The 22,804-nt window shown below is 43.6% G+C and overlaps 1 protein-coding gene across 3 annotated transcripts in view; it reads left to right on the top strand.

Annotated features, from left to right (window-relative positions):
* The window catches only part of Cdc14a (cell division cycle 14A), a 149,879-nt gene that overhangs the window by 66,579 nt on the left and 60,496 nt on the right, over window positions 1–22,804 (top strand). For all 3 annotated transcript variants that reach the window (XM_057793841.1, XM_057793840.1, XM_057793839.1), the window contains exons 6-7: window positions 9,451–9,517; window positions 13,354–13,416. In XM_057793841.1, the coding sequence (XP_057649824.1) occupies window positions 9,451–9,517; window positions 13,354–13,416 (130 nt within the window). The remainder of the gene's footprint in view (window positions 1–9,450; window positions 9,518–13,353; window positions 13,417–22,804) is intronic.

Below are 22,804 nucleotides of genomic sequence, written 5' to 3'. Positions count from 1 at the left end.
TCTGTTGGGCATGTCAGAACCTGCAGTTCTTTTAACAAAGGCTCAGAAGGGTCAGCCACTTAGAACTTGGCACAAGGATACCTTCTTTGAAGCAAAGCAAACATATGTTGGTAGATGTTGGTGATTATAAAGCATATCTCTTCACATTAAACATACCAGATACCTGCCAGCTTAAATATGGCATCATGATTTTTTGTCAAAGTTTGTTTAGTAATTAACTTTTTACTTCAAAGGGTAACAATTCTTTATCACACATATTTTTTCTGTTGAGTTTCAAAAATGCATTTTGTGATGGCTTTGTTTGCTTGTTTTTTGGGACAATTTAGTTCTGACTGTCCTGGAACTAGCTCTGTAGACTAGGCTGGCCTTGAACTCAGAGAGCTCCTTTTGCCACTACCCCCAGAGTCTGAGATTAAAGGCGCGTACCATTGCATTTGTCTAAAATGTTCTTTTGATTTCTTGTGGTCTTTGGGGTCCGTCCAAGGACTGCATGGATCTTTTCTAAATTGTTGATTTGGGTGCTTATCATTGGAGAAGAATTCAGTGAGGTGGACAGCAGTTGGCTTCTGCCATCCAGCCTGCTTAGTCTGTTTTGAACAGCTATGCAGTATTTTCTGGAACTTGGGTAGCCATGAAAAACAGACTCTTAACACCTTTTTCTTCTTAATAAAATGGCAGTTAAACACCATTTACAGAGCCTGAGACCAGAAACAATCTAAAGTTTTGTGACTCCTTAAACTCACAGGGAGGTGAGATCCAGTGTTCTCGTTCTCTCTCTCTCTCTCTCTCTCTCTCTCTCTCTCTCTCTCTCCCTCCACCATCACCTCCCCTCCCCCCAATCATATGGCAGTGATTTGTCTTGTGAAAGTTGGTTCAGGATATTTTTTTTCTATTACTACTTTTGTGGGTTCAGATACTGGTGCCAAACTTGTGTTCTCTCTGTGCCTAGCAGCTTCGGTTGTTCATCTTAACACCCGAATGATAAGGGACTGTAACCACTTGCCTTTATGACAATTTCCCATTATCTTTATTATTTTAATTTTTTTTCAAGACATGGTTTCTCTGTGTAACAGTCTTGGCTGTTCTGGAACTCACTTGGTAGGTCAGGCTGGCCTCGATTCCACCTACCTCTACATCCTGAGGGCTGGGATTAACATTATTTTTATTTTTAAGGAAATGTTGTGGGCTGATGAGATGGCTTAGTGGGTAAAGAATTTATATTGTGCAGGGATGAGGATCAGAGTTATGATCCCCAGAACCCACGTGTGTGTTTATAACCCCAATGCTGGGGGTGCAGGAATGAAGGGAGGGCATGGGCAGATTCCAGCGCTTGCTGCCAGTCAGTATTGGCAAATCTAGGTTTAGAGAGAGATGCTGTCTCAAAAAGGAAGTTGTGGGGCTGGAGAGTTAGCTCAGTGGTTAAGAGCATTTGTTGTTCTTGTAGAGGACCTGGGTTTGATTCCCAGCACCCACACTGTGGTCCACATCCATCCATAATTCCGGTTCCATGATATCCAAGCTCTCCTCTGACTTCTGTGGGCACCAGGCACACACATGCACAGAAATACATGTAAGAAAAACACTCAAAACATAAAAAATAATTAAAAAATAAGCTATAGGGAGCTGGAGAAATGGCTCAGCAGTTAACTGTTACTATTGCTTATACAGAGCCCCCTGGTTCAATTCCCAGAGTCTTCATGCTCATAGCCATCTATCACTCCAGTTCTAGGGGACCCCAAGGCCCTTTTCTGACTGCTTAGGACACCAGGAATGTATGTGGGACACACACATGCAGACAAAATATTCTTGCACATAAAAACTAAATAGAAATTAATAATAAAAACACACACACACACAGAAACTCTGTATTGTTAAGTGGGTGTCAGTCAACAGTCGATGAGAGGCGCAGAGCAGAGCTCTGTGACTGTCTTCTGGTGCTGTAGCTAGTTCTGTACAGGTCTGTCTCGGTTGTTTGCTGTGACTTTTTATGTCGTGAATTAGAACCAAGTTCTCATTTCTTTCTTTAGATGAGCCAAGTGATTTGTCTGAAGTCGGATGTTAAGTCTGAAAAGTAGGAGGTCTGTTTCACCTTTTACAATACAGGTTGGACACAGCTTTGGACCCTGCCCTCATGAGGTTATTTGGCTTTGTTCTTTCAGGAGAAGCTTTGTTGTCTCCACAAGTTATTTTCATCTTGTTGATCCAAAAGCAGTCCAGTCTGTCGTTCCCTGCAGGTCTTACTCATATGCAATCCATCTGCTCAGAGGTTCGAAGTTCTCAGATATTATCTAGTATTATGATATCATGTAAGATGGACACAACAGTGTCTAGTTCTCAGGGATTATATAATATAGGGTCATACAATATAGACACAATAGTGTTCTCAGGGATTATGTAATAATATAGGGTCATACAATATAGACACAATAGTGTTCTCAGAGATTATATAATAATATAGGGTCATACAATATAGACACAATAGTGTTCTCAGGGATTATATACTAATATAGGGTCATACAATATAGACATAGTAGTGTCCAGTTCTCAAATCTAGGGCTGCACTATTCACTATGTGCTCCTGAACACTTGGAATCTGTCGAGTCTCAACTGAGATAGATTACAATCGGACGTTAAAGGGTGAGCCGGTGGGGTGGCTTAGTGTGTGAAGCACTTGCTGCTGGACCTGATGACTTGGGTTAGGTCTCTGGGGACCTACATGGTGAAAGGGAAAGTTGTCCTCTGACTTTCATGTGTGCACTGTGGTACTCACACACGAACACATTTTGGCTTTGTCAATCAGTACTCATTGATAGAGAAGACAGAAGATAATGACCATGAATAGACAGAAAGGATTTGAAATTAATGTAAAGAAATTTGTTCTTGCTACTGAGAAATGAGGCTGTAGGCTACTTGAGCTAGCAAAAGGAATCCTAAAATATCATAGACCATTTTCTCTATGAGCTCCTGAGCTTCTTTGTCTAATTTGAGCATGTAATTAGAGACATTTATTTATTACCTATTTTGTACCAGGTGCTAAGGTGACATTGATGAACAATAAATGTATAGTTCCAATATTATTATAGACACAGAAGTCAAGAGTCAAAATAAGCATACCAGGAGACAACTTTAAATTGTAATTACATCCAAGTGTAAGGGATAGAAGTCTAGAAACCAGATCTAGCTCAAGGAGGTTGGAGACCTCCCAGAGAGCCATGATCTTTGAGCTGAGGTCATAAGGTACCCTAAGTAGATACGAGAAGAAGGTATACGGAGATTCCCCAAGTAGAGGTGAGAAGAAGGTATATGGAGATACCCTGAGTAGACGTATGGTGTGGGAAGTCCTCCTGTCTATGTGTTGCTTTTATTGGCTAATGAATAAAGAAACTGCTTTTGCCTATAGCAAGGCAGAACTTAGCTAGGCAGGGAAAACTAAACTGAACGCTGGGAGAAAGAATGCAGAGTCAGAGAGAAGCCACGTAGCCCCACTGGAGACAGATGCTGGAACTTTACCCGGAAAACCACAGCCTCATGGTGATACTCAGATTAATGCAGATGGGATAATTGAAGATATGAGTTATCCAGAAATATGCTTAAGTTATTGGTCAAACAGTATTGCAAATAATATGGTTTCTGTGGGATTGTTTTGGGGCTGAGCAGCAGGGAACGAATGAACAAGCAGCCTCCTACTACAGAGGTGAGAAGAAGGTATATGGAGATACCCTGAGTAGAGGTGAGGAGAAGGCAAAGACACCAGCGAAGGCAGAGGTTCTGTGGAGAGCCACGAGTGGCCAGATTTGAGCTGCCGAGGGAAGGCCACTGAGGCAGGACACAGGGTGAGTGGACCAGGAGAAAGGATGCTAGAGGCAGGCGAGGGCATCCATCATGGGGCTCTGATCCTGTTGAGGATTTCAGCTTTACCCTGAGGACAGTCAGGAAGTCAGGAAGGAGATGTGCTTTTAGGAAACACCCCAGTTTTAGTGAAGAAAACTTGTGAGAATGTCTAGGAATGGTTATGTCACTAAGGACTGGGAATAGAATGCTTTCTGGTGACTCCAAGAGACAGGGACGCAAGTAGAAAAAGGGGTCAGAACTTGACGGATGGTGGGAGTTGTGTTATTTCATTTTGTTTCTTACCTATGATGCCAGAAGACTAGTTGTTGCTAGAGATTTTAGGTAGGGGAAAGATTCAAGATTCTCTCTCTCTCTCTCTCTCCCTCTCCCCCTCTCTCCCCTTTTCTTCAAGCTGAAGCTGTCTTTGAACTCATCATGTAGCTAAGAATGACCTTGAATTTCAGTTGTTCCGTACCGTGCACAACTTTATTAAGTGCTTTGGATCCAATCTAGGGCTTGTGCATTTTAGACGAGAATTCTACTAACAGTGCTATATTCCCAGTCCGAGAGATTTTCTTCTTACATAGTGAATTTAAGTCACCTAAATGGAAAGATGATTATAATATGTTCCAAAAAAAATTTTTAGGTGGGTTTTTTTTTGTTTTTTGTTTTTTGTTTTTTTGATCTTGCTATTTATTTTAGGCTGGCCTCACGGAAAACTTTCTGCCTCAGTTCCCAGATCCTGGGATTCCAGGCACATGCCCCAGCACCTGGCTGCTGTACTCTTTTGGAATTCCTAGATGGTGTTCTAGAGAGAGATTTGAGGGCCCCTGCAGAGATGATTCTGAGTTAGGAGGGTGTCCCCTCCTGCCTGCAGCATCAGCACCAGCTGAGAGCTCTAGAAATGCAGGGCCTCAGGCCCTGTCCTAGACCTACCTGCTGATACAGAAGCTCCACGCGGCCGATCTGTCTGTTTTTAAGGAGTCGCCCAGGTAATACTGTTTGTTGCACGTTAAAGTCTAGAACAGGGTGTCTGCAGCGATAGGAGTTGGGGCCTGGGTTGGCGCTTGCTCAGGCCTCCCTCTAGAGACCGTAAAGGATAGCTTTGCAACGGGGGGGGGGTTCGGGGGGTTCGGGAGTAATGATAGAGAAGTAGAACGAAAGCCTGGGGTCCTGAGAAGAGAGTATGAAAAAGAGAGGGTGACGTCTTGCTGAGATGATGCTTCCAGAATGTCCCGAGGATTGAGAGCGAGCAAGTAGATCCAGAGACACAGCAGATGAGTGGTTGCCAAGGGGTTGGGAGAGGAGTGGCTGCAGAGGGATAGTTTCTTCTGGGTGTGGTATCAATGTTCTGGACTGGATGGCGACAGGATCATCGTTCTCTGCGCACACTGAACATCATTAGAAAGATTTAGGGGGTCTTCAGTGATGTCATTTTTAAGGGAGAGTCAGACAAGGTGGTAGCTGAAGAACCATATGTAATCGAGCAAGTTTCACATGACTGGCTCTTTTTCAAAGATGACAGAGGCCTAAATATATTTAAATTTTGTTGTGGAGGGGAGTCTTAGGAAAGGGAGAATCCAAAGAGCAGGAAGGGACTTTTCATCAGTGTGCGGTATTTCCCAAGCTCCTGAAGTCCTTTTTTGTTTTATGACACAGATTAAAAAGCAACATTGTTGACATGGGCTCTTCCCACTCTGCAGGTTGCCTTGGGCAGGTGTCTTGGTGGCCTTCAAGGGCATCTGCTCTGCTTACAAACAGCTCTTACTGTTTTGCTGTTCTGAGGGTGATGAATATCCACAGGTCAGGTTGGTTTCTTTGATGGATTGTAACATTGCTCCCGTGGAGTAAAATCTTTCAGCTTCTTCAGTGAACTCTCAAATCCCCTTTGAATCAATTTCTTGAAGCTCACCTCAGGAAGGACCCAGTGTGACCACTTCTCCAGTCCTAAGAGAGATTTTCTTCAATTACTTAGTATTCGTTTTTCTTGGTCTTCTAATTTATTTCCTATTTATCTACCTGATTTCCAGTTTAAAGACTATGCACCCCTCCCCACCATCCCTGTCTGGCTTGATTTTGGCAAAAGGAAGCCTTTAACGAGAGTCGATAAGACATGGTAGATGCACCGGGTCAGTGTTCTACCTTCCCTGGTCTTTGTTTTTCTGTGTGTTTGCTTTGGCCATCTCTGTCCTGTTTACTTTCCTGCAACTGTGTATGAGCCAGATGCCCCCCTGATAAGCCTCCTTTCTCTTGCCCAGTCTGGGGAGAGGATTTAGGATCCTGCGGTTGTTAGCTAATGGTCATGGGGCTCTATGTATGACCGCGTCTAAGCCACTCGGCACAGTAGACTCTCAAGGCTTGTCGTCTGTCCTGGGACGGAGGATAGACTTGATATTTGTTTCCCTTATTCTACTTCACTTTGCAAACCTTCTGTCTTTTTAGCTTTCAGTGAAAGCAGCATGGTGCACCAACCCTGTCCATGGCATGTGAACTTTCCTCCCATTGAGTCACCAGAGCTTGCCTGTCAGTCACTTGTAGTAGTGGGGCTGTGAAGGTACAGATGTCATGGGAATATCAACATTCTCTGCAGGAATTCAGGCAGCCTGGACCAGGCTCTTCCTCCAGTACCTCATGCTTATATACCTGTTCAAGTGCGTCTAGAGGGAGGGATGGACTTGGGGTATAAGGACCTCCGAGTCTCTCTTTTCTATGTGCACATGTGTGTGTGTGTACTGCTTGTGTATGAGCATGCCCACATGTTTTTGAGACAGGAACTCTCTCTCACTGACTTGCAGCTTGCAAAACAGGTGAGGCTCTCCTGGGCCCCATCTCTGTCTCCCTGGTGCTGGGAATACAAGTGCACCACCATACCACACCAGGCTTAAAACAAAACAAACAAAAATATAGATTCCAGGAATCCAGTGCAGGTTCTCAAACTTACAGGGCAAGCAATTTCTCACCTGAACTGTCTCCCCAGCCCTTAGATTAAACTCAAAAACACTTAAAGCAGCAACTTTAAACCTAGATTTCCCAAGAGAATTCAGAATCAGTAAATCTGGATGAGAAAAACATTGTATTTTCAGTTTTCCTCTCCTTCTAGTTTCTGAGATCAGAGTCGATCACTAATGTTGGACGTTAGCTAGAGTGGAATCAGCAGTGTGGCGGTCACAGTAGAAATCTCAGGCAGACACGTTATCACATTGCCGATCTATCTTAAGATAGTATCTATACTTATACTGTCTTGAAAATTAAAGCAGTTACCAAATCCAAGCACGGCGGGGGTGGCCAGGGAGCTTCTCCGTGCTGGGCAAGCACGCTCACATTGCCACATCCCCTCTCCAGTTCCAAAGCACTCATCAAGGTGTTGCACATTCTGGTTTTATATTTTGGTTAACTTGGCTTAATTTAATTGAGTCCCCTTTCTGTTAATCCTATGTATTTTATCTTATGTACTAAAATCATACTATAATAGAGAATGGGTCTGTAGACAGATCGCTGGTTAAGGGGTTGCTGAGATATTTATCTTTAGGATAAGTCCTCTTCTCCTAAAGAGACAGGAGTGCGCAAAGGAATCCATATTCTTACAAACTAATAGGTCATCTTAGATCTCAGACCTTTTCAAGGAATGTGGAAAGGGAACTGTTTTGTTTGCACCCCTGAGTTCAGATGGCGTTTAAAAACAAGAGCAGAATCACTACAGCTCCCGTTGAAGTCTGATTAGCCCTCCCTGTTCACACAGGCTAACAGAAGTGTGAGGGCTCACAGGACATCTGTTAAGCTGTGCTAAGTCACTCTTTCTATGCTATGCTATCGGATACTGAAGCTCCATCACGAAGCAGTTGCTTTTTAACTCACTGCGTAGACGCCACAGGGTCAAGCTTCCTTGGATAGTTGGTGACATAACACTTGGTCTTGTGTTAATTATGTGTGAAAGGCAGAGTTCCTCTGGCACCCTCCCGGGATGCTGCCCTTGAGCCAACCTCGTTGGGGACATCCAACTGTGCCAGGAGCAGTGCTTGGCAGTCCTTTGTCTTGGGTCAGCAGTGGGGCCCAGCTGAAGGACTGAGAAACTCAGGGTCAAGTTTCTTGCTCTGGACACCTTGGAACGCTGCTCCTTTTAAAACGCCAGGGCCAGTTCTTGCTTAGCTGACCCGAACTTGATACTTGAGGTTTAGGTTGCCTGAAACAGGCCTGTTAAGCCGCTCTACAAAACAGCCTGGAGCCCTCAGTCTTCAGTATAATAGGCTTAAGTATTATTTTTAATTAGAAACATGATTTTGGACTAGACAGATGACTCAGTGGTTAAGAACATAGATTGTTCGTGTGGAAGACCCAAATTCAATTCCCAGGACACACCTCAGGTAGCTCATAGCTGCCTATAATGACACTTTTAGGTGTGTCTGACCTCAGCCACACACACACACACACACACACACACACACACAAAATAATTTTGGTTTTGGGTCCCAGTCTTTTTTTTAAAATTGACTTATTTTGTATGCTTTGCTTATGTGTGTATCTGTGGAAGGATGCCAGGTCCCCTCGAATTGGAATTACAGATAGCTGTTGAGCTGCTGTCTGGGTGCTGGGAATTGATCCTGGGTCCTCTCAGGTTCTCCCAACCACTGAGCCATTCCTCTTTTTTTTTTTTTTTTCTTGAGACAGGGTTTCTCTGTGTAATCCTTGCTGTCCTGGAACTTGTTCTGTAGACCAGGCTGGACCTGAGACTCACAGAGATCCGCCTTCCTCTGTTTCTCGAATGCTGGGATTCAAGGCTGCGCCACCACTGCCTGGTGGTTCCCCAGTCTTTCTGAGAACTCTTCATAGTGTAGTCAGAGCTTCTCTTGCTCCCAGGAAACTGAGCGAATTGCTGGGTGGATTAGCTGCATTCTCCTTACTTTCTGCTTTGTTGTGGAGGGGTGGCATACATGTATTAAAATAACTACCAGGTTTTGTGGACCCGCATCTGTTGCCTCCCTGACTCTGTACCTTTTTAGGCTTGGATTAACTGGTTCCTGCCAGGAAGTTGTTCCCCTCCCAGAACACTTTTATAGTCATGCATGCTTCATTTGAAACAGCCCCATTCACCGTTATTAAGAGTAGTCATGGACCAAGTGTCCCGAGACGTTCTGTAATCTCGGTTCTTGGGAAACAGAAACAGAGAGATTACTACAAGTTTGAGGCCAGCCAGGTCTACGCAGTAAGTCCCCATCAGCTTGGACTATATAACAAGATTGTGTCACCCCTCCCCCAAAGGATAATAGTGACTATAATATTATATATACATTATATATTATCATATATAAATAATATTTAAGTGCTTATGCAGTGCCAATCATTAGATGGAGGACCTCACGTCATTTTTATGACATCTGATAACAGTCCTGTGGATGATAGCGACTGTCATTATCTTTCTTTCGTATACTAAGATACCAGGTTTCTGGTAGGTAAAGGTGACTCCTTCAAGCCTGTACCCATGGCACACAGGGCGGAAATATGAATGAAGTCTCGGGCTCTTGGATCTGCTGTGAGGTCCAGCCTGCAGGCCCAGCTGACTTAGCAGCTTCTTATTTGAGAATCTGGATGCACGGTTCTAACGTCCTTTATTTGTGCTTGCAGGGATGCATCCTTTGGAAACTGCACGTACAACCTCACCATCCTTGACTGTTTACAAGGAATCAGAAAGGTAAGGCTCTCTCTCTTCGCCAAAGCTGGGAAGGGATAATTGTCAACACCCGTGCCTGTTGTTGGAAGGATCTAGAGTCAGTAGTAGAAGGCTTTTCACTTCCTGAATAATTGATCTGTAAAATACAGTCAGCCTTCAGTTTCTGTGCTTTTTTTTAATTGAAAGATTTATTTTTCTTATTCTTTGAAAATTTTATACATGTCTATAATGAACTTTCGTCATTTTTTTTGTAGCCCATTAACCTCTTTCTCCCCCTGCCGCCTCCCGCACTTTGGTTCTTTAGTCACAAATCCAGCCAACCTCAGATTGAAAATATTTGGAAGTGGAGAACCCACTGGGACAGGAGAGTGGCGGGCCGTGGGGGAGGGGTGGAAGGGAGAGACCACCCTTCCCCGTTTAAGCCACTTATTTGTACTCGGAGACAAATTTGCTCCCTCCGTCTGTTGCCGTGACCATGGCATGGCTCCATGGTCCATTTGACTCCTTTTCGAGTTAGCTCTTAGTGTGGGAGGGGCACGAGGTTATCTAAGCCACTGTTGTCAGTGGTTGGCTGCGTGCCAGGCCGAACTGAATCATAGAGTCTCCGGGTGGGACCCTGTGGTCTGTGTTTGAACAATACCTCCGGGTGATTGATGCGCTGTCAGGTCAGTTAATTAAGCGTAGTTATTTAATTATTTATGTGCCTAATGGAAAAGTTAAGCAGTGTCTGGCCCAGGTTTAATTTACAGCTCGGGAAACTGTACAGGCTGTACTCTGAATTCTGTAGAGGGATCAGGCACAGCTACTTGGTGAACCGACAGCGGGCATTTGTCAGTCAGAAACGTGGCTTTCCATGACCTGTTCAGCTATGAATCTAGTTGCAGGTTTTTTTTTGTTTGTTTTTTTTTTTGTGCAAATTTCTTTTTTCTGCTGTAACATAAAATGGACTTTGTCCTGTTTTGAGAAAATCAGTTTAAATATGCTATCTATTCAGTGTATCTGTTTATGACTTTACCATTCTTAAGCAGTTTTCTTTTATTTTAAAGAACTTTTTTGTGTCTGAGTGTTTTGCCTGCACAATAGGTATTTACATCGTGTACATGTAGTGCCTGTCGAGGCCAGAAGAGGGCGTTGCAACCCTTGGACCGAGAGCTACAGAGGGTTATGAGCTGCAAATGCACTCTGGAAACTTTACCTGGGTCCTTTGCAAGAGCAGCAAATACTCTTACCTGCTGAGCCAGCTCTCCAGCCCCTTAAATAATCTTACATTTTTTGTTTTGTTTTGGCTTTTTGAGACAGGCTTTCTCTAGAACTTTTTGGAGCCTGTACTATAACTTGCTCTGTAGACCAGGCTGGCTCTGAACTCATACAGATCCACCTGTCTCTGTGTCCCAAAAACTGGGATTGAAGGCGTGTGCCACCACCGCCCAGCAAATAATCTTAAACTCTCAAAAAAGGAGTTAAAATTAAAAAAAACAAAAACAAAATAGCAGCAATAAAAACTATGGAAGCGTTCAACCCCACGCTTGCCAGCAGTATAGCCCAAATGTTCACCCATAAATAGTAGTCTAGAGTTTTATGGACAGGTTACCCAACATATTATAAGCCACTATTAAAACATTTAGGAACCACGCCTGAGGAAAGAAAGCATTTATTGTCCTGGCTGTCATTATTTTGCCTCTCCTTGCATCTGACAGAGGCTGTCTCTTTTGTAGTGCTTATGAAATCCACCGTTCCCTCTGGACCATCCCTGCCCTATTATGGTGTCTGGCATCTCAATATAGAAATTTATGACATCCTTCCTGCCCAACAGGAAAGGTGTGACTTTATTAATGAATAAAGGCTTTTCTAAACATAGTCATTTCTCATGTTGGGGTGTTTTTAAAAGGCTCTGATAGGGTTTTTTTGGTTGTTGTTGTCTCCGGCTGAGACACACATGCCCATGTAGAGTCCCTTGCTTAAGGTGACACGTGCAAGGCTATTTTCATGCTACTGAGTGCATATCCTTTTGGGAATGTATACAGAGTATGGTCATGTTTTTGCCTTTTAAGGGTATTTTTTCATGCCTTTATTATAACACTTTGTTCATGTATTTAATATTCAGGACAAACATAAAGATAGAGGCAAAACAGTACATGGTTGAGTTTTCTCTGAAATTAATAGCTGTATGGATGAACTAATTAGCTATTTATTTTAACTAAATTAATTATTTAATCAATTAATTGTTACTATTTTTGAGATAGAGTCTGGCCTTGAACTCACAGAGGATTAAATGCATTGTCACCATGCCCAGCCTAGTTAGCTTTTTTTTTTTTAAGATTTTATTTATTATGTATACCATACAGTGTTCTGCCTCTGTGTATGACTGCATGCCAGAAGAGGGCACCAGAGCTCATTGTAGATGGTTGTGAGCCACCATGTGGTTGCTGGGAATTGAACTCAGGAGCTCTGGAAGAGCAGTCAGCGTCCTTAACCTCTGAGCCATCTCTCCAGCCCTGCCTAATTAGCTTTTTAAAAGTTGAGATAATTATAACTTATTGATCGTGTCCCATTTACTTTGTAGGACTCATTCAGGTGGCCATTGTTGCCAGAATTTAGTATGTGTAAGAATCATCAGGGAAACCATGCTAAAAACTGCCTCTGAAGTGAGGGTGGTTTTCAGACTTTGATGTATTGCCATGATCATGTATTATCATACCCAATTGTGTATATATTGTGTGAACACACACAGACAACCACATAGTTTAAAGATAAAGGGTGAAGAAGTGGATTGTTGAGTTTTCTTTGGACCTAGTAGAGTTTGTGTCCTGAGTCTGGGGCCACAGCTCAGCTGGTAGCATGCCTGTCTAGTGTGCACAATGCCCTGGGTTCCATCCCAGCACCACCTACATTGGTTATGGTGATGCATACCTGCGGTTCCAGCATTCAGGAGGGGGAGGCAGGGTGATCAGCCAGTTCAAGGCCAGCCTGGGCTATGTGAGCCTGGGTCTAAATAAATAAATAGCTTGAAGAAACTCATCTTGTACCCTGATCCCAGAGAATCTGATTTACACTCTGGGAAGGGGCCCAGGAGCCTATTTTATAAGCAGTCTTGGTGTTTCTGGTGTGGAAGGTCCAAGTCCCACATTTTGATATGCATTCTTATCTCCACGCACTCCAGCTTGGCTTTCTGGGTTTCTCTGTAGTTTTGGAGCCTGTCCTGGAACTAGCTCTTGTAGACCAGGCTGGCCTCGAACGCACAGCGATCCACCTGCCTCTGCCTCCTGAGTGCTAGGATTAAAGGTGTGCACCACCACCGCCTGGCGTATCTGTCTATTTTTAATGATTCAGTCATAGAACTTTTAAATGTACCTGTGGTTTTATATTCAGTTGTCATCTCTATAGCTTCCTGGTGTGTGTATATGTACATATATATATATATATACATATATATGTACACACATATATACATATACCTACATACTTCTATTTTCCTGAAAATATTAGGTGTCAACAAGCTAGCTAATTTTAAAGAGTTTTGTCACCACTTAAAAAAAATGTATGAAGTCTCGTTCCTGGTAGGTTTTGGCTATCGCTTTTCTAGTATGCTCCGTTTTATATGTGTTATTAGTTTTGCATATAGAACGGATAGAAACTGGGAAGGAAGCCCCCTATCTGAGGCACACGTTCACGGTTCCGGGAGTATGTAGTTCCAAAGTTGTCACTGTTTAAGTGGCCCTTGATGGGCAGTGAAGAGCTCAAGTCCGAGGCTCTTACATTGAGGTTGTGGGGACCATTCTGGGATTAGACATTCCAGAAGGGACGAGGAGGGTATCGCTAGTGCTGTGTGCAAAAAACTAACTCAGTTCTACTTTTAGGGATTACAGCATGGATTTTTTGACTTTGAGACATTTGATGTGGATGAATATGAACATTATGAGGTTTGTACACTTAATTATTTTTTTGTAGAATATAATTTCATGTTGGTTCAATTTTTTTAAAAAAATCAAACACTATTACCTGTTAAATAAAAACCATTTATCTTTTAAAAATAGTGGTCAGCTTTGGTTATTAGGGGGTCATCAAGTTTTAATTTAGATAGAAGAGCTCTATCATCTATCTATCTATCTATCTATCTATCTATCTATCTATCTATCTATCTATCTATCATCTATCTATGTATCATCTATCTGTCATTTCCCTACCTACCTATAGATTCATTCTCTTGTCAAACTTCATTGACAGTCTCTTTGTAATTTTGACGTGTAGTTTGGTAGTGAAATTCTAAATTACCTGCACATTAGAAGTAAGGTCTCAGTTAAGGCAAAATCAGGTTCTATAAGACTCTCAGTGCTATGCATTGAAATGCAGTTGCTTGCACTCAGTTCCAACGCTTGGTCACTTGTTTCCATTGCAAACATTGCGAACCCAGCTCTTTCCCCCACGGCACCATTGTGAGCTCTGCCTGCACAGTGACGGATAGTGTTCAGGGGTGCTTGTCTACCCTGGGCTGAGAAGTAGTTGTACAAGAGATCCAGAAGCATTAATGTTTCTGTGAGCTGAGGAGCCTGCAGAATGAGAGGGGACCGACGTCACCTGAACATAGCTTGGCCATTGGGTTTTTCCAGGAGAATCATCAACTCCATCACTCTCCCTAGCAGTGAAGCTGACTCCCCCGGTTGGACTGGTGTCTGGAGCATGTCTATTTGAGTATCTTGCTTGTGTGTCAAGTGTACCCTGTGTTTGAAGATAAACTGTTCATCTTTCATTCAAATTTGGTCTTCTAATCGCTTCATCTGTGCTAATGGAGGGGCATCTTGTTGTTTACCCAAACTCAAGACTAGAATGCCCCCTTTACTCTCATCACAGTGCGTGTTGCATTCCATGGCTGGTGACGGAGGATGCCCTTCCATCTCATTTTGCTCTCTTCGTCGTTTCCTTTACCCTGGGTCAGAACTCTTCTCCCTGGACTGTTAGAGTTGCTCTCAACCTGAGCACTGTTCCCTTTCTCAGGCTTCTTCCACAAGCCTAGCTGGACGATGTTAAACAGCACTCCGTCTTGTCTTGGCCTTGGCCCCGAGGTGAGCCCACTCTCTCAGCTCTGCCAAGCTCCGACTGCCTCTGGAGTCTCGCTGTGGTTCCTTGCTGTCCGCAGTCCTGTTCCCGTCCCTCCGAGCTGCCCTGACTGAGCTTGCTTTCGGCAGTTCTCCTCCTCAACCCTTCTGGAATCCCGTCACCTTGGCTCCACCATTTCTATCTTGTGAAGTGGGTCTTAAATCGAATCGAATGTTTGCTGGTTCCTTCTACAGATTTGTGCCACCATTGCTCTGACCTATCTTGCAGGCAGTAAACCTTTGTAGATCAAAAGGTTTGTGGTGGGGCTGATGTTTACCTTTCTCCTGTGTAGCACACAGAGTACCTTCCTGCACCAAAGGTGCTAGCGTAGGGGTAAAAATTATAGGTAGGCCCCGACGTGACTTCTCCGAGTTCAGTGAGTTGTGTAGGTGTTGTCTTCAGCAATGGGGCCTCCTTGTCACTTTATCTTGGCAACAGTGTGGGTTTTGTTTGAGCCGGCCAACAGCTCAGTCAGATGCAACCCAGTCCTGGTTTAGAAGCTTCAGTTGGTGACGAGAGATGTTCAGATGGGGCTCCCCCACCCCATTATTTGGTGATTTAATTTAGACTGCCTTCATATATGTATATGCAGCCTCAGCTATATTAGGTTTTTATACTACCCCTCATAGGCTGTATCTCCCCACATTCCCTTGCTCACTCTTACCTCCCCATCCTTACTTGATCCTCTTGTTCCAGTCCCCACCATATTTATCTATTCTATTTCCCTTTTCTAAGGTGATCTTTCTGTCACCCCGTCCCTCACTCTGTACCTAATATCTCCCCCTCCCACTTCAGAGGGTTTCTTTGTGTAATAGCATTGACTGACCTGAAACTCTCATTGTAGACCAGGCTGGCCTTGAACTCACAGGGATCCACCTGCCTCTGTCCCCAAGTGCTGGGATTAAAGGTTTGCCCAACCCTCTATATCTTCTTTGTGGTTATAGCTTGGCTATCATTGACTTAATAATAGCTAAATCCACATATAAACAAATGCATGCTGTGTTTGTTTTTCTGAGTCTAGGTTACCTCAGGATGATTTTTTTTTCTAGTTCATTTACCTGTGAACTTTATGATTTAGTTCCATTTACCTATGAATTTTATGATTTCATTTTTTTAGTGGCTGAGTAATACTCTTGTGTAAATATACCACATTTAAAAAAGTTTATCTGTTGAAGGACATTAGCTTGTTTCCAATTCATGGCTATTATGAATAGAGCAGCAGTGGACATGGTTGAGCAAATGTCCTTGTAGTAGGAGGAAGCATTCTTTGAGTATATACTCAAGAGTAGTATAGCTGGATCTTGAGGTAGATCATTTCCTGTCTTTCTGAGGAACCACCGTATTGATTTTGTATTGATTTTCATAGTGCGCTTCCACCAGCAGTGGAGGAGTGTTCTCCTCGCTCCACATCCTTGCAAGCATGAACTGTCATTTCTTTTATTGACCTTAGTCATAGACACTTGTTTTACTAAACTACATTTAATATATAATATGGCTCGAGAAGTTCAGGCACTTGGGAAACTGAGACAGGAGGATTATTATGATTCAAGGCCAACCTGTGTTACTGAGACCCTGTCTCAAATAAAACCAACCAACCAATCAACCAACCAACCAACCAACCAACCAAAACAAAAATCCTTAAGTCAGTGAGACCACAGCTCTGTGTAATAGCAAAGAGTTCTTCCCCATTTTTATATTTGCATGTGGTGTGCCCATATACATATGCATGGTTTTGCATGTATGGGGGCACACATGTGTTTGTATGTATACGGTGAATGTACATGTGTGTGCATGTGGAGGCCTAAGGTTTATAAATCATCCATTATTCGTCTACATTATTCATTAATGAAGAGTTGGTCTCTCAGTCAAATTCAGAATTCATCCATATGTCTGTTCTGTGAATCCCCTGTCTCTGCTGACGGAGGCTAGGATACAGGCAGACTGCCATGCCCACCAGACATTTATGTGGGTTTCTGGGGATCCAGTGCTGGTCCTCTCATTTGTGTGGCAGGCGCTCTAACTATTGTCATCTCAACCCTTTAAAGGAGGTTTTTATGGTCAGAGCACTACTTATAAATACAGACGATGGGTCAGCAAAGCATAAGTACCTGCTGTGAGTCTGACGCTCGCTCCTCAGAGCGTGCCCACTTTCCCCTGCCAGTCAAGGCTCTAAAGCACGCCATTTGTAATTAGTCATATAAATATTTTAAGCATTCCTACAGTCATATTTAGAAATGCTAAAAGAAAATGGTGAAAGTATTTTAAGCAATATATTCAATTAATTCAGTATCTCCCACATATTTTAACATATAGTTAACACAGGTCATTAATGAAGTATTTTAAGTTTTTTTTAAACACTAGGCCTTCAAAGTCTAGTGAGAAGTTTGCACCATGGCATACCTGAATTTGATCTGGTCACATTTTAAGGTATAGTAGCCATGGGTATCCAGAAGAAAGATTCCACAAGAACGGCAGGCTTGGCTGTGTACATCATGGTCCTCCAGTGTGACCTGAAGCTTTGCGGAAGCCACACAGGGTTTATCCGCTTGTTTTATCTGGTCTGACTGTTCATGTGAGAGTCCTTCACGACTGTCCAATTTGGAAGGTTTGGAGAAAGATGTCTCAGGAATTTGGCTGTTTTCATGTGACCCACAGATGGCTCATTCCCTTCAAGACTGAGAAATAGCACCAGACAAGGGTCTTGTAAAATGCCCTCCAAATATGGTCTCTCCAGGTTCCATGTCAGCCCGCTGGCCTGCTGCTCATACTCAGATTGCTCAAGCAGGCTGAATTCTGCAGCAGTACTAGAAATATCCAGAAACAACCAGTCAGGCAGTCAAACAACCAAAGTCACAAGATGACAATCTGTGAGTGCCCTGAACAATCAGTGTCAAAACATGTGCACGTGTGCACTTTCCAACAGGGCTCGTGAGGTATTCCCAATGAACCCGGGAGCTAAGACAGCAGCCACACCTTAGAAATCTGGCTATAGATCAGCTCAGAAAGATAACATAGACCTTTTGTCCTAGGGAGAAATGGTGACTCTGAAAGAGCCCTAGCGTTCAGTTCCCACTGAGGCTGTGTACCTGCGTATACATGGACAGTACGCCCTCTAGAGGTGACGCCGGTGCCGAGCCTTCTGCTTTGAGGACCCTGGTTTAGTCAATTGTCTATACACCGCGTGTGTGTCAGCGTTTCCTGTGTTAGTTTGGGAGGAGATTGTTCCTAACTAAGAGACCTAAACTCCATGGGTTTAATTTCTGTCCACCAGGGAGGATCCAAAGTTGGATCCTCAATTTGTTCCCTCTGCTTTCTGTTTTTGATTAAGGGTCCATGAGCAGGTGACCTCCCAGGATAACACAGAGGGGAATTATCTGCTAGCAGTACCTTGCTCTTAGTCGGGCTCGTGGGTGCGAGAAAGGAGCTTCAGTGTTGACTTTTAGTGTGTGTGTGTGTGTGTGTGTGTGTGTGGTGGGGGGTGCTCATCCCTGTCATTCACATTTATTACCTCTCTTTTGGTCCGTGCAATTTCAGAGTTGCCCTAAGTAGCTGGTTAGGTTCAAAGTTCGAGATCAACTTCAGAACTTAGCAATGAGATTGCTTTCTTTGAGTTGTTTTATATCTGTCCTCATCCCCCACCCTGATAAAACTGCCCCGTTTTTGAAGAACACTTCTTTGTGAAAGGGCGCTGTGAGATAGAGGGACACTTTTTTCCTTTCAGATTGTTGAGCTATTGGTGACTTGACCTTGTTCTCTTAGGCTCTGTCAATCTGGCCACGTCTTGACCTGGCAGTGAGAGCACACCTGCCTATTGTCTGCTTGAGGGCAGAGGTGCTGCTGCTTCCGCAGGCACAGGGCTTCTTATTGGTTTTACCATGGCGCCCAGAGATGATTATATTTGTTCAACGCCCAGTAAACACAGGTCACACCTGTTGGCAACTCTGGCTTCTGCTTCTCTCAGCCCCATGCCCAGGCAGCTCCATTTTGATCACTATGACGAGGAAACTTTGCTTTTCATAGAGTGACACCGGGACTCAGAAGATGGCTCAATCCAAAAAATGTTTGCCCAGCAAGCATAGAGGCCAGATTTTAGATTCCCAGAACCTACCCAGAAAACTTGCTCGGCGGTGTGTGGTCTGTAATCCTAGCACTGGTGGAGAGGGTGAAGAGGGCTGAGATAGGCAGCTCAGTCTATTTATGCCACCCTCCGAGAAGCCGTTCCCAGCCCTTGTCGCTCATCTTGTGTAGCGTTAGGTGATACTGTTTACACGTCTGTGTCTTCCGTGTACTCTGTGTGCTCTGCTTGTGGGCAGAAACGGTGTCTTATTTGCCTTTGCGTGAATAAAGCTACCCCCTAGCAGAGTAGACACACCAAAGGCACAGTTGTGTTTAGGAAATGAAATAGCAGACAGGCTGATGAGTCAGTGAGCCTCAAAAGCAGAGCGCAGCGTATCTCAGGGCATCTCGGGTGAGCTAGTTTCAGTGGAAGCTGATCAAAACCTTTTGCTTTTCTTACTTTTGAGATTATAATTTTATTACAACATTTCTCTCTTCCTTTTCCTCCCTCCAAACCCTTCTGTGGTACCCCTCCCCACTCACCTGCAAACTCATGGCCTCTTTTGTCCCTAATTGTTACTGTATCTGTGTATCTGCATATACATATATCTTATATAAACTGCTCGGTCCATATAATGCTACCTGTATTTATGTTTTCAGGGCTGATGGTTTCGATTCATGCTCTTCCCTGGGGCAGACCATGTCTCCCATTCCACGACTTCATCAGTTGCCTGTAGTTCTTTGTGTAGAGTTGAAACCTCGTGGGCTTCCCTTCCAGTTTGGTGTGTTCATTGGGGTAGCACTTGTTCAGCTCACAGTAAAGCAGTCGTGTTGGTGAGACTCTATGGGTATAGCTTCCGATATTGCTAGGAGACACTATCTTCCAGCACACTCTCCAGACTGAGATGTTTAGTTAAGAACCCATTCTGATTTTGTAGTACCCTTCCAGGGAACAGGTAAACTCCACTTAGAGTATTTTTTAGTCTAGCATTCTCCCACCTGAGCTATTTCGACTTATACTACTCTGAAATGATGTTACCCCCCCCATCAGCTCATCTATATTGCGAGATTTTATGACTTAAAAAAAATCAATTTGCAATGTAGATCTAAGATCGGGCTCATATGTGATGCCAACTTAGTTTATTATATGACTTGGGTATGTCAAGGCTGACCCTGTTCTTCTTTACATAAGGAAACTGTTACACTAACCAGTGGTTGTTGACTCTGGACTTTTCCCCTTAGCCTACTCTGTGAGACCCAGTGAAGTTGTTAGGTCTTCCATCTCAGGCTCACAGCGGGAGTCAGTGTGTGCTGGGGCAGGACCGTGCTTGGGAGTGGCTCTGTAGAACAAACTGGAATGGAATCTGGATGCTGCTTAGTCTGTGATCTTCCCTTGTTCAGAGATTGTGGGCAGGGCGGTGTATTCCTGGCCCAGGACCGGGGTCAAGCGGGCCCCAGAGTGCAGGTGTGTGGGCATGTCCTCAACCATCTGGTGTAATTATGGAGGTACACCTCCCGTGGGGAGTTGGCTGTGAGAACTATTTGAAGCATGCTTCTGGAGCCATCCTGTTGTATTTTTTTTTATCCACTCAAAGGCCACAAGTTTAAGGAAGTCAGATTCCTTCCTGGCTGCTCCAGCTGCTGCTGGGAAGGGGCCCAGGGTTTCCACATGTGCTAATAAATCACACATTGCCAGTTACACATCTTGTTGACGAAGACTATAAAACGGTTTAGGTTTCCCTCCCCTAGACAGTCCCTCATGTGTTTTTCCTTCCTTTTAAATTATTGTCTGATTTCTTTTCTTTCCTTCCTCTCCCTTCCCTGATTTCTTTCTTTGTAATTTTTTGTGTTTGGATTTTGCTTTTCTGAGACTGGGTCTCAATGTAGCTCAGGTGGCCTGGAACTCATAGCAGCCCCTACTTCAGCTCCCCGGGTGCTGGGATTGCAGTTACGTTCTTTCATTAACTTCCAAACTATTTGAGATGTGGTCTCTCTAACTAGTATGGGCTGATATTCCTGCCAGCGTAGGAATGTTCCCAAACCTAATAGGTCAGGTTTGGTCTTCTTCCTCGGGCAGCTCCGTGGCTCATCTCTACTTTGTAAGGCGGTGGCACTTACATTTCTCTTCTTGCCATCTCTGGTCATCTTTTTTAACCCTTTAAGTCTTTTTGTTCCCTTTGCCCACGTTGGGATCCTGCTATTATACGACCTCATGATTTCCGGTTGAACACGCTTTCTGTGTTTTGAGTACACTGGCTTTGAAGTTTCACTAACAACGTGTTACTTCTGTTCCCAGGCCTCATTCCTTGAGCATTAAAAATGACATCAGCAAGCATACTGGAGTTTTGTATCCTGTGGCTGAGTCTGCAGGGGTTGTTCACTGGCCGGGATTATTGGGACAAGCTCTCTCTCTCTTTTTCCTGTCCCTCTCCCTTGCCCATGGCCTGTCTTCCCTACTGCCTGTCTCCCTTGCTCTCCTATTCAGCCCACAGTGGATACACCCCAGGTCTTCTACCACACTTTCATTCAAAATCAGAGCTTACACAATAATCTGGGGTTTGATGCTTCTCTAGAGCCAAAGGTATGGAAACTTAATTTTAACCCAATACCTCTGAACTGATTATGCTTCCAGCTCATAAAAGGTTCAGCTTTACGGCACTCTTTGCATTTTGTAGTGAAGCTGTGCTATTGGTGTGAATTCACTGTTTCAGAGGGTAAGAAAAATGCTAGAAAGACATTGCACTCTCTCTGCCCCCCTCCTGTCTGGGGATCCTATTGGGTGGTACGCAGCAAGTCCAGTGCAGCTCTTCTGTAACGGAAGAGGGGGACGGTAGCCGTGCTCTCTTCCGGGGGTGATTGCGGGGATTAAATGAGCTGCAGGCTGTACTGTTTTGCAGAGTGGAGATGTAGCTCATGTTTTCTATTATCATTCCCAAACCAAAGCACTGAGGATGCCTCTTACTGTTTTATGTGTTGCACCAGGTTACAGTTCTTAACACATGCGTTCTGGGAAGGCATACATGATAGAAGGACAGGAATGTAACGGTCAGCTAGACGGCTGATAGTGGTAGTCTCGGCATCAGCCCGAAGGCCTCTTGGTTTTTTACTGAGACCTCTGGCAATGGTAAAAAGTCCAGATATTTGGACTGGAAAGGGTATTTGTGAATAGTACACCAGAGATACACATATATTTCTTGCAAGTGTAGAAACATGCTTTCAAGTTAAATTCCATTTTAAGAACAGCAACTTAGCTGTAATGTAATCTTTTGTGGCCTGAAGAATCCTAGAGTACGGTCAGTTACAGCATCTGGACGCATCCATTCTAGAAAATGACGTTTGTCTGCTTGGGGCTCTTTTTGTAGTATAGATCATCTGCGGTTTTTCTAACTGGTATCCGGTGGTAGCTTTACATCAGCCTAGATGCTGAGCCAATGGCCCTTGTCTCACCCTCCCTTAGATGTTTCTTTACAAAATGTAGGGCTGGAAAGTATCGGAAGTTTCTGTCTGATCTAGATTCTTTAAAGTTTAATTAGGAAAACAGGTTTGTGTCTTTTTAAATATTCTGTCATTAACTCCTTAGGGGCATGGATGATGGTTCTGGGACATTACCAAAGCAATCTTACATTGTATTAGGTCAGCTAAAAGCCGTAACCTTCTTACTATTTTTCTTTCAAACTTAAATCTAAGACCTAAATCCTATTGGGTATTCTACAAACCTTTCCCAGGCTGCTCAATAGAGCCCGACATCACCTAATGCTTACCATTTAAGGTCGGAAGGTTCACAAGCACAGTTCTGTTGATACTGTAGTGAATTTTTCTTGCTGATGTCTTATAGTGGCTTTAGCCTCTATATAGCCTCTATCCAGTGACTGATTATAACCAAACAGATGTCTATAATCAAAATGAACAGATACCGTAATACAATATATTCATCTGACCTCTTTAGGGGTCAAGGATACAGAAATAGTGAAGACATATAGCCACTGCCTTCTGCTGTTGATAAGGGATTGTTTTTGTCTGTTGATAATTGAAGCCTATGCTCATTCTCGAATTTTTACAGTGTATTAAGCTTACTCAGGGACATTTTGAATCTTTCACTTAGACTGTTTTATTTAAACAAGAAACTGTTTAATTTCTCAGTGGAAAGTTAGACATTTG

The sequence above is a fragment of the Chionomys nivalis genome, chromosome 18 (assembly GCF_950005125.1).
Source record: "Chionomys nivalis chromosome 18, mChiNiv1.1, whole genome shotgun sequence".
In the NCBI taxonomy this organism is placed as follows: Eukaryota; Metazoa; Chordata; class Mammalia; order Rodentia; family Cricetidae; genus Chionomys; species Chionomys nivalis.
Note: the sequence above shows the minus strand (reverse complement) of the source record. Positions and strands in the feature narration are given on the sequence as shown.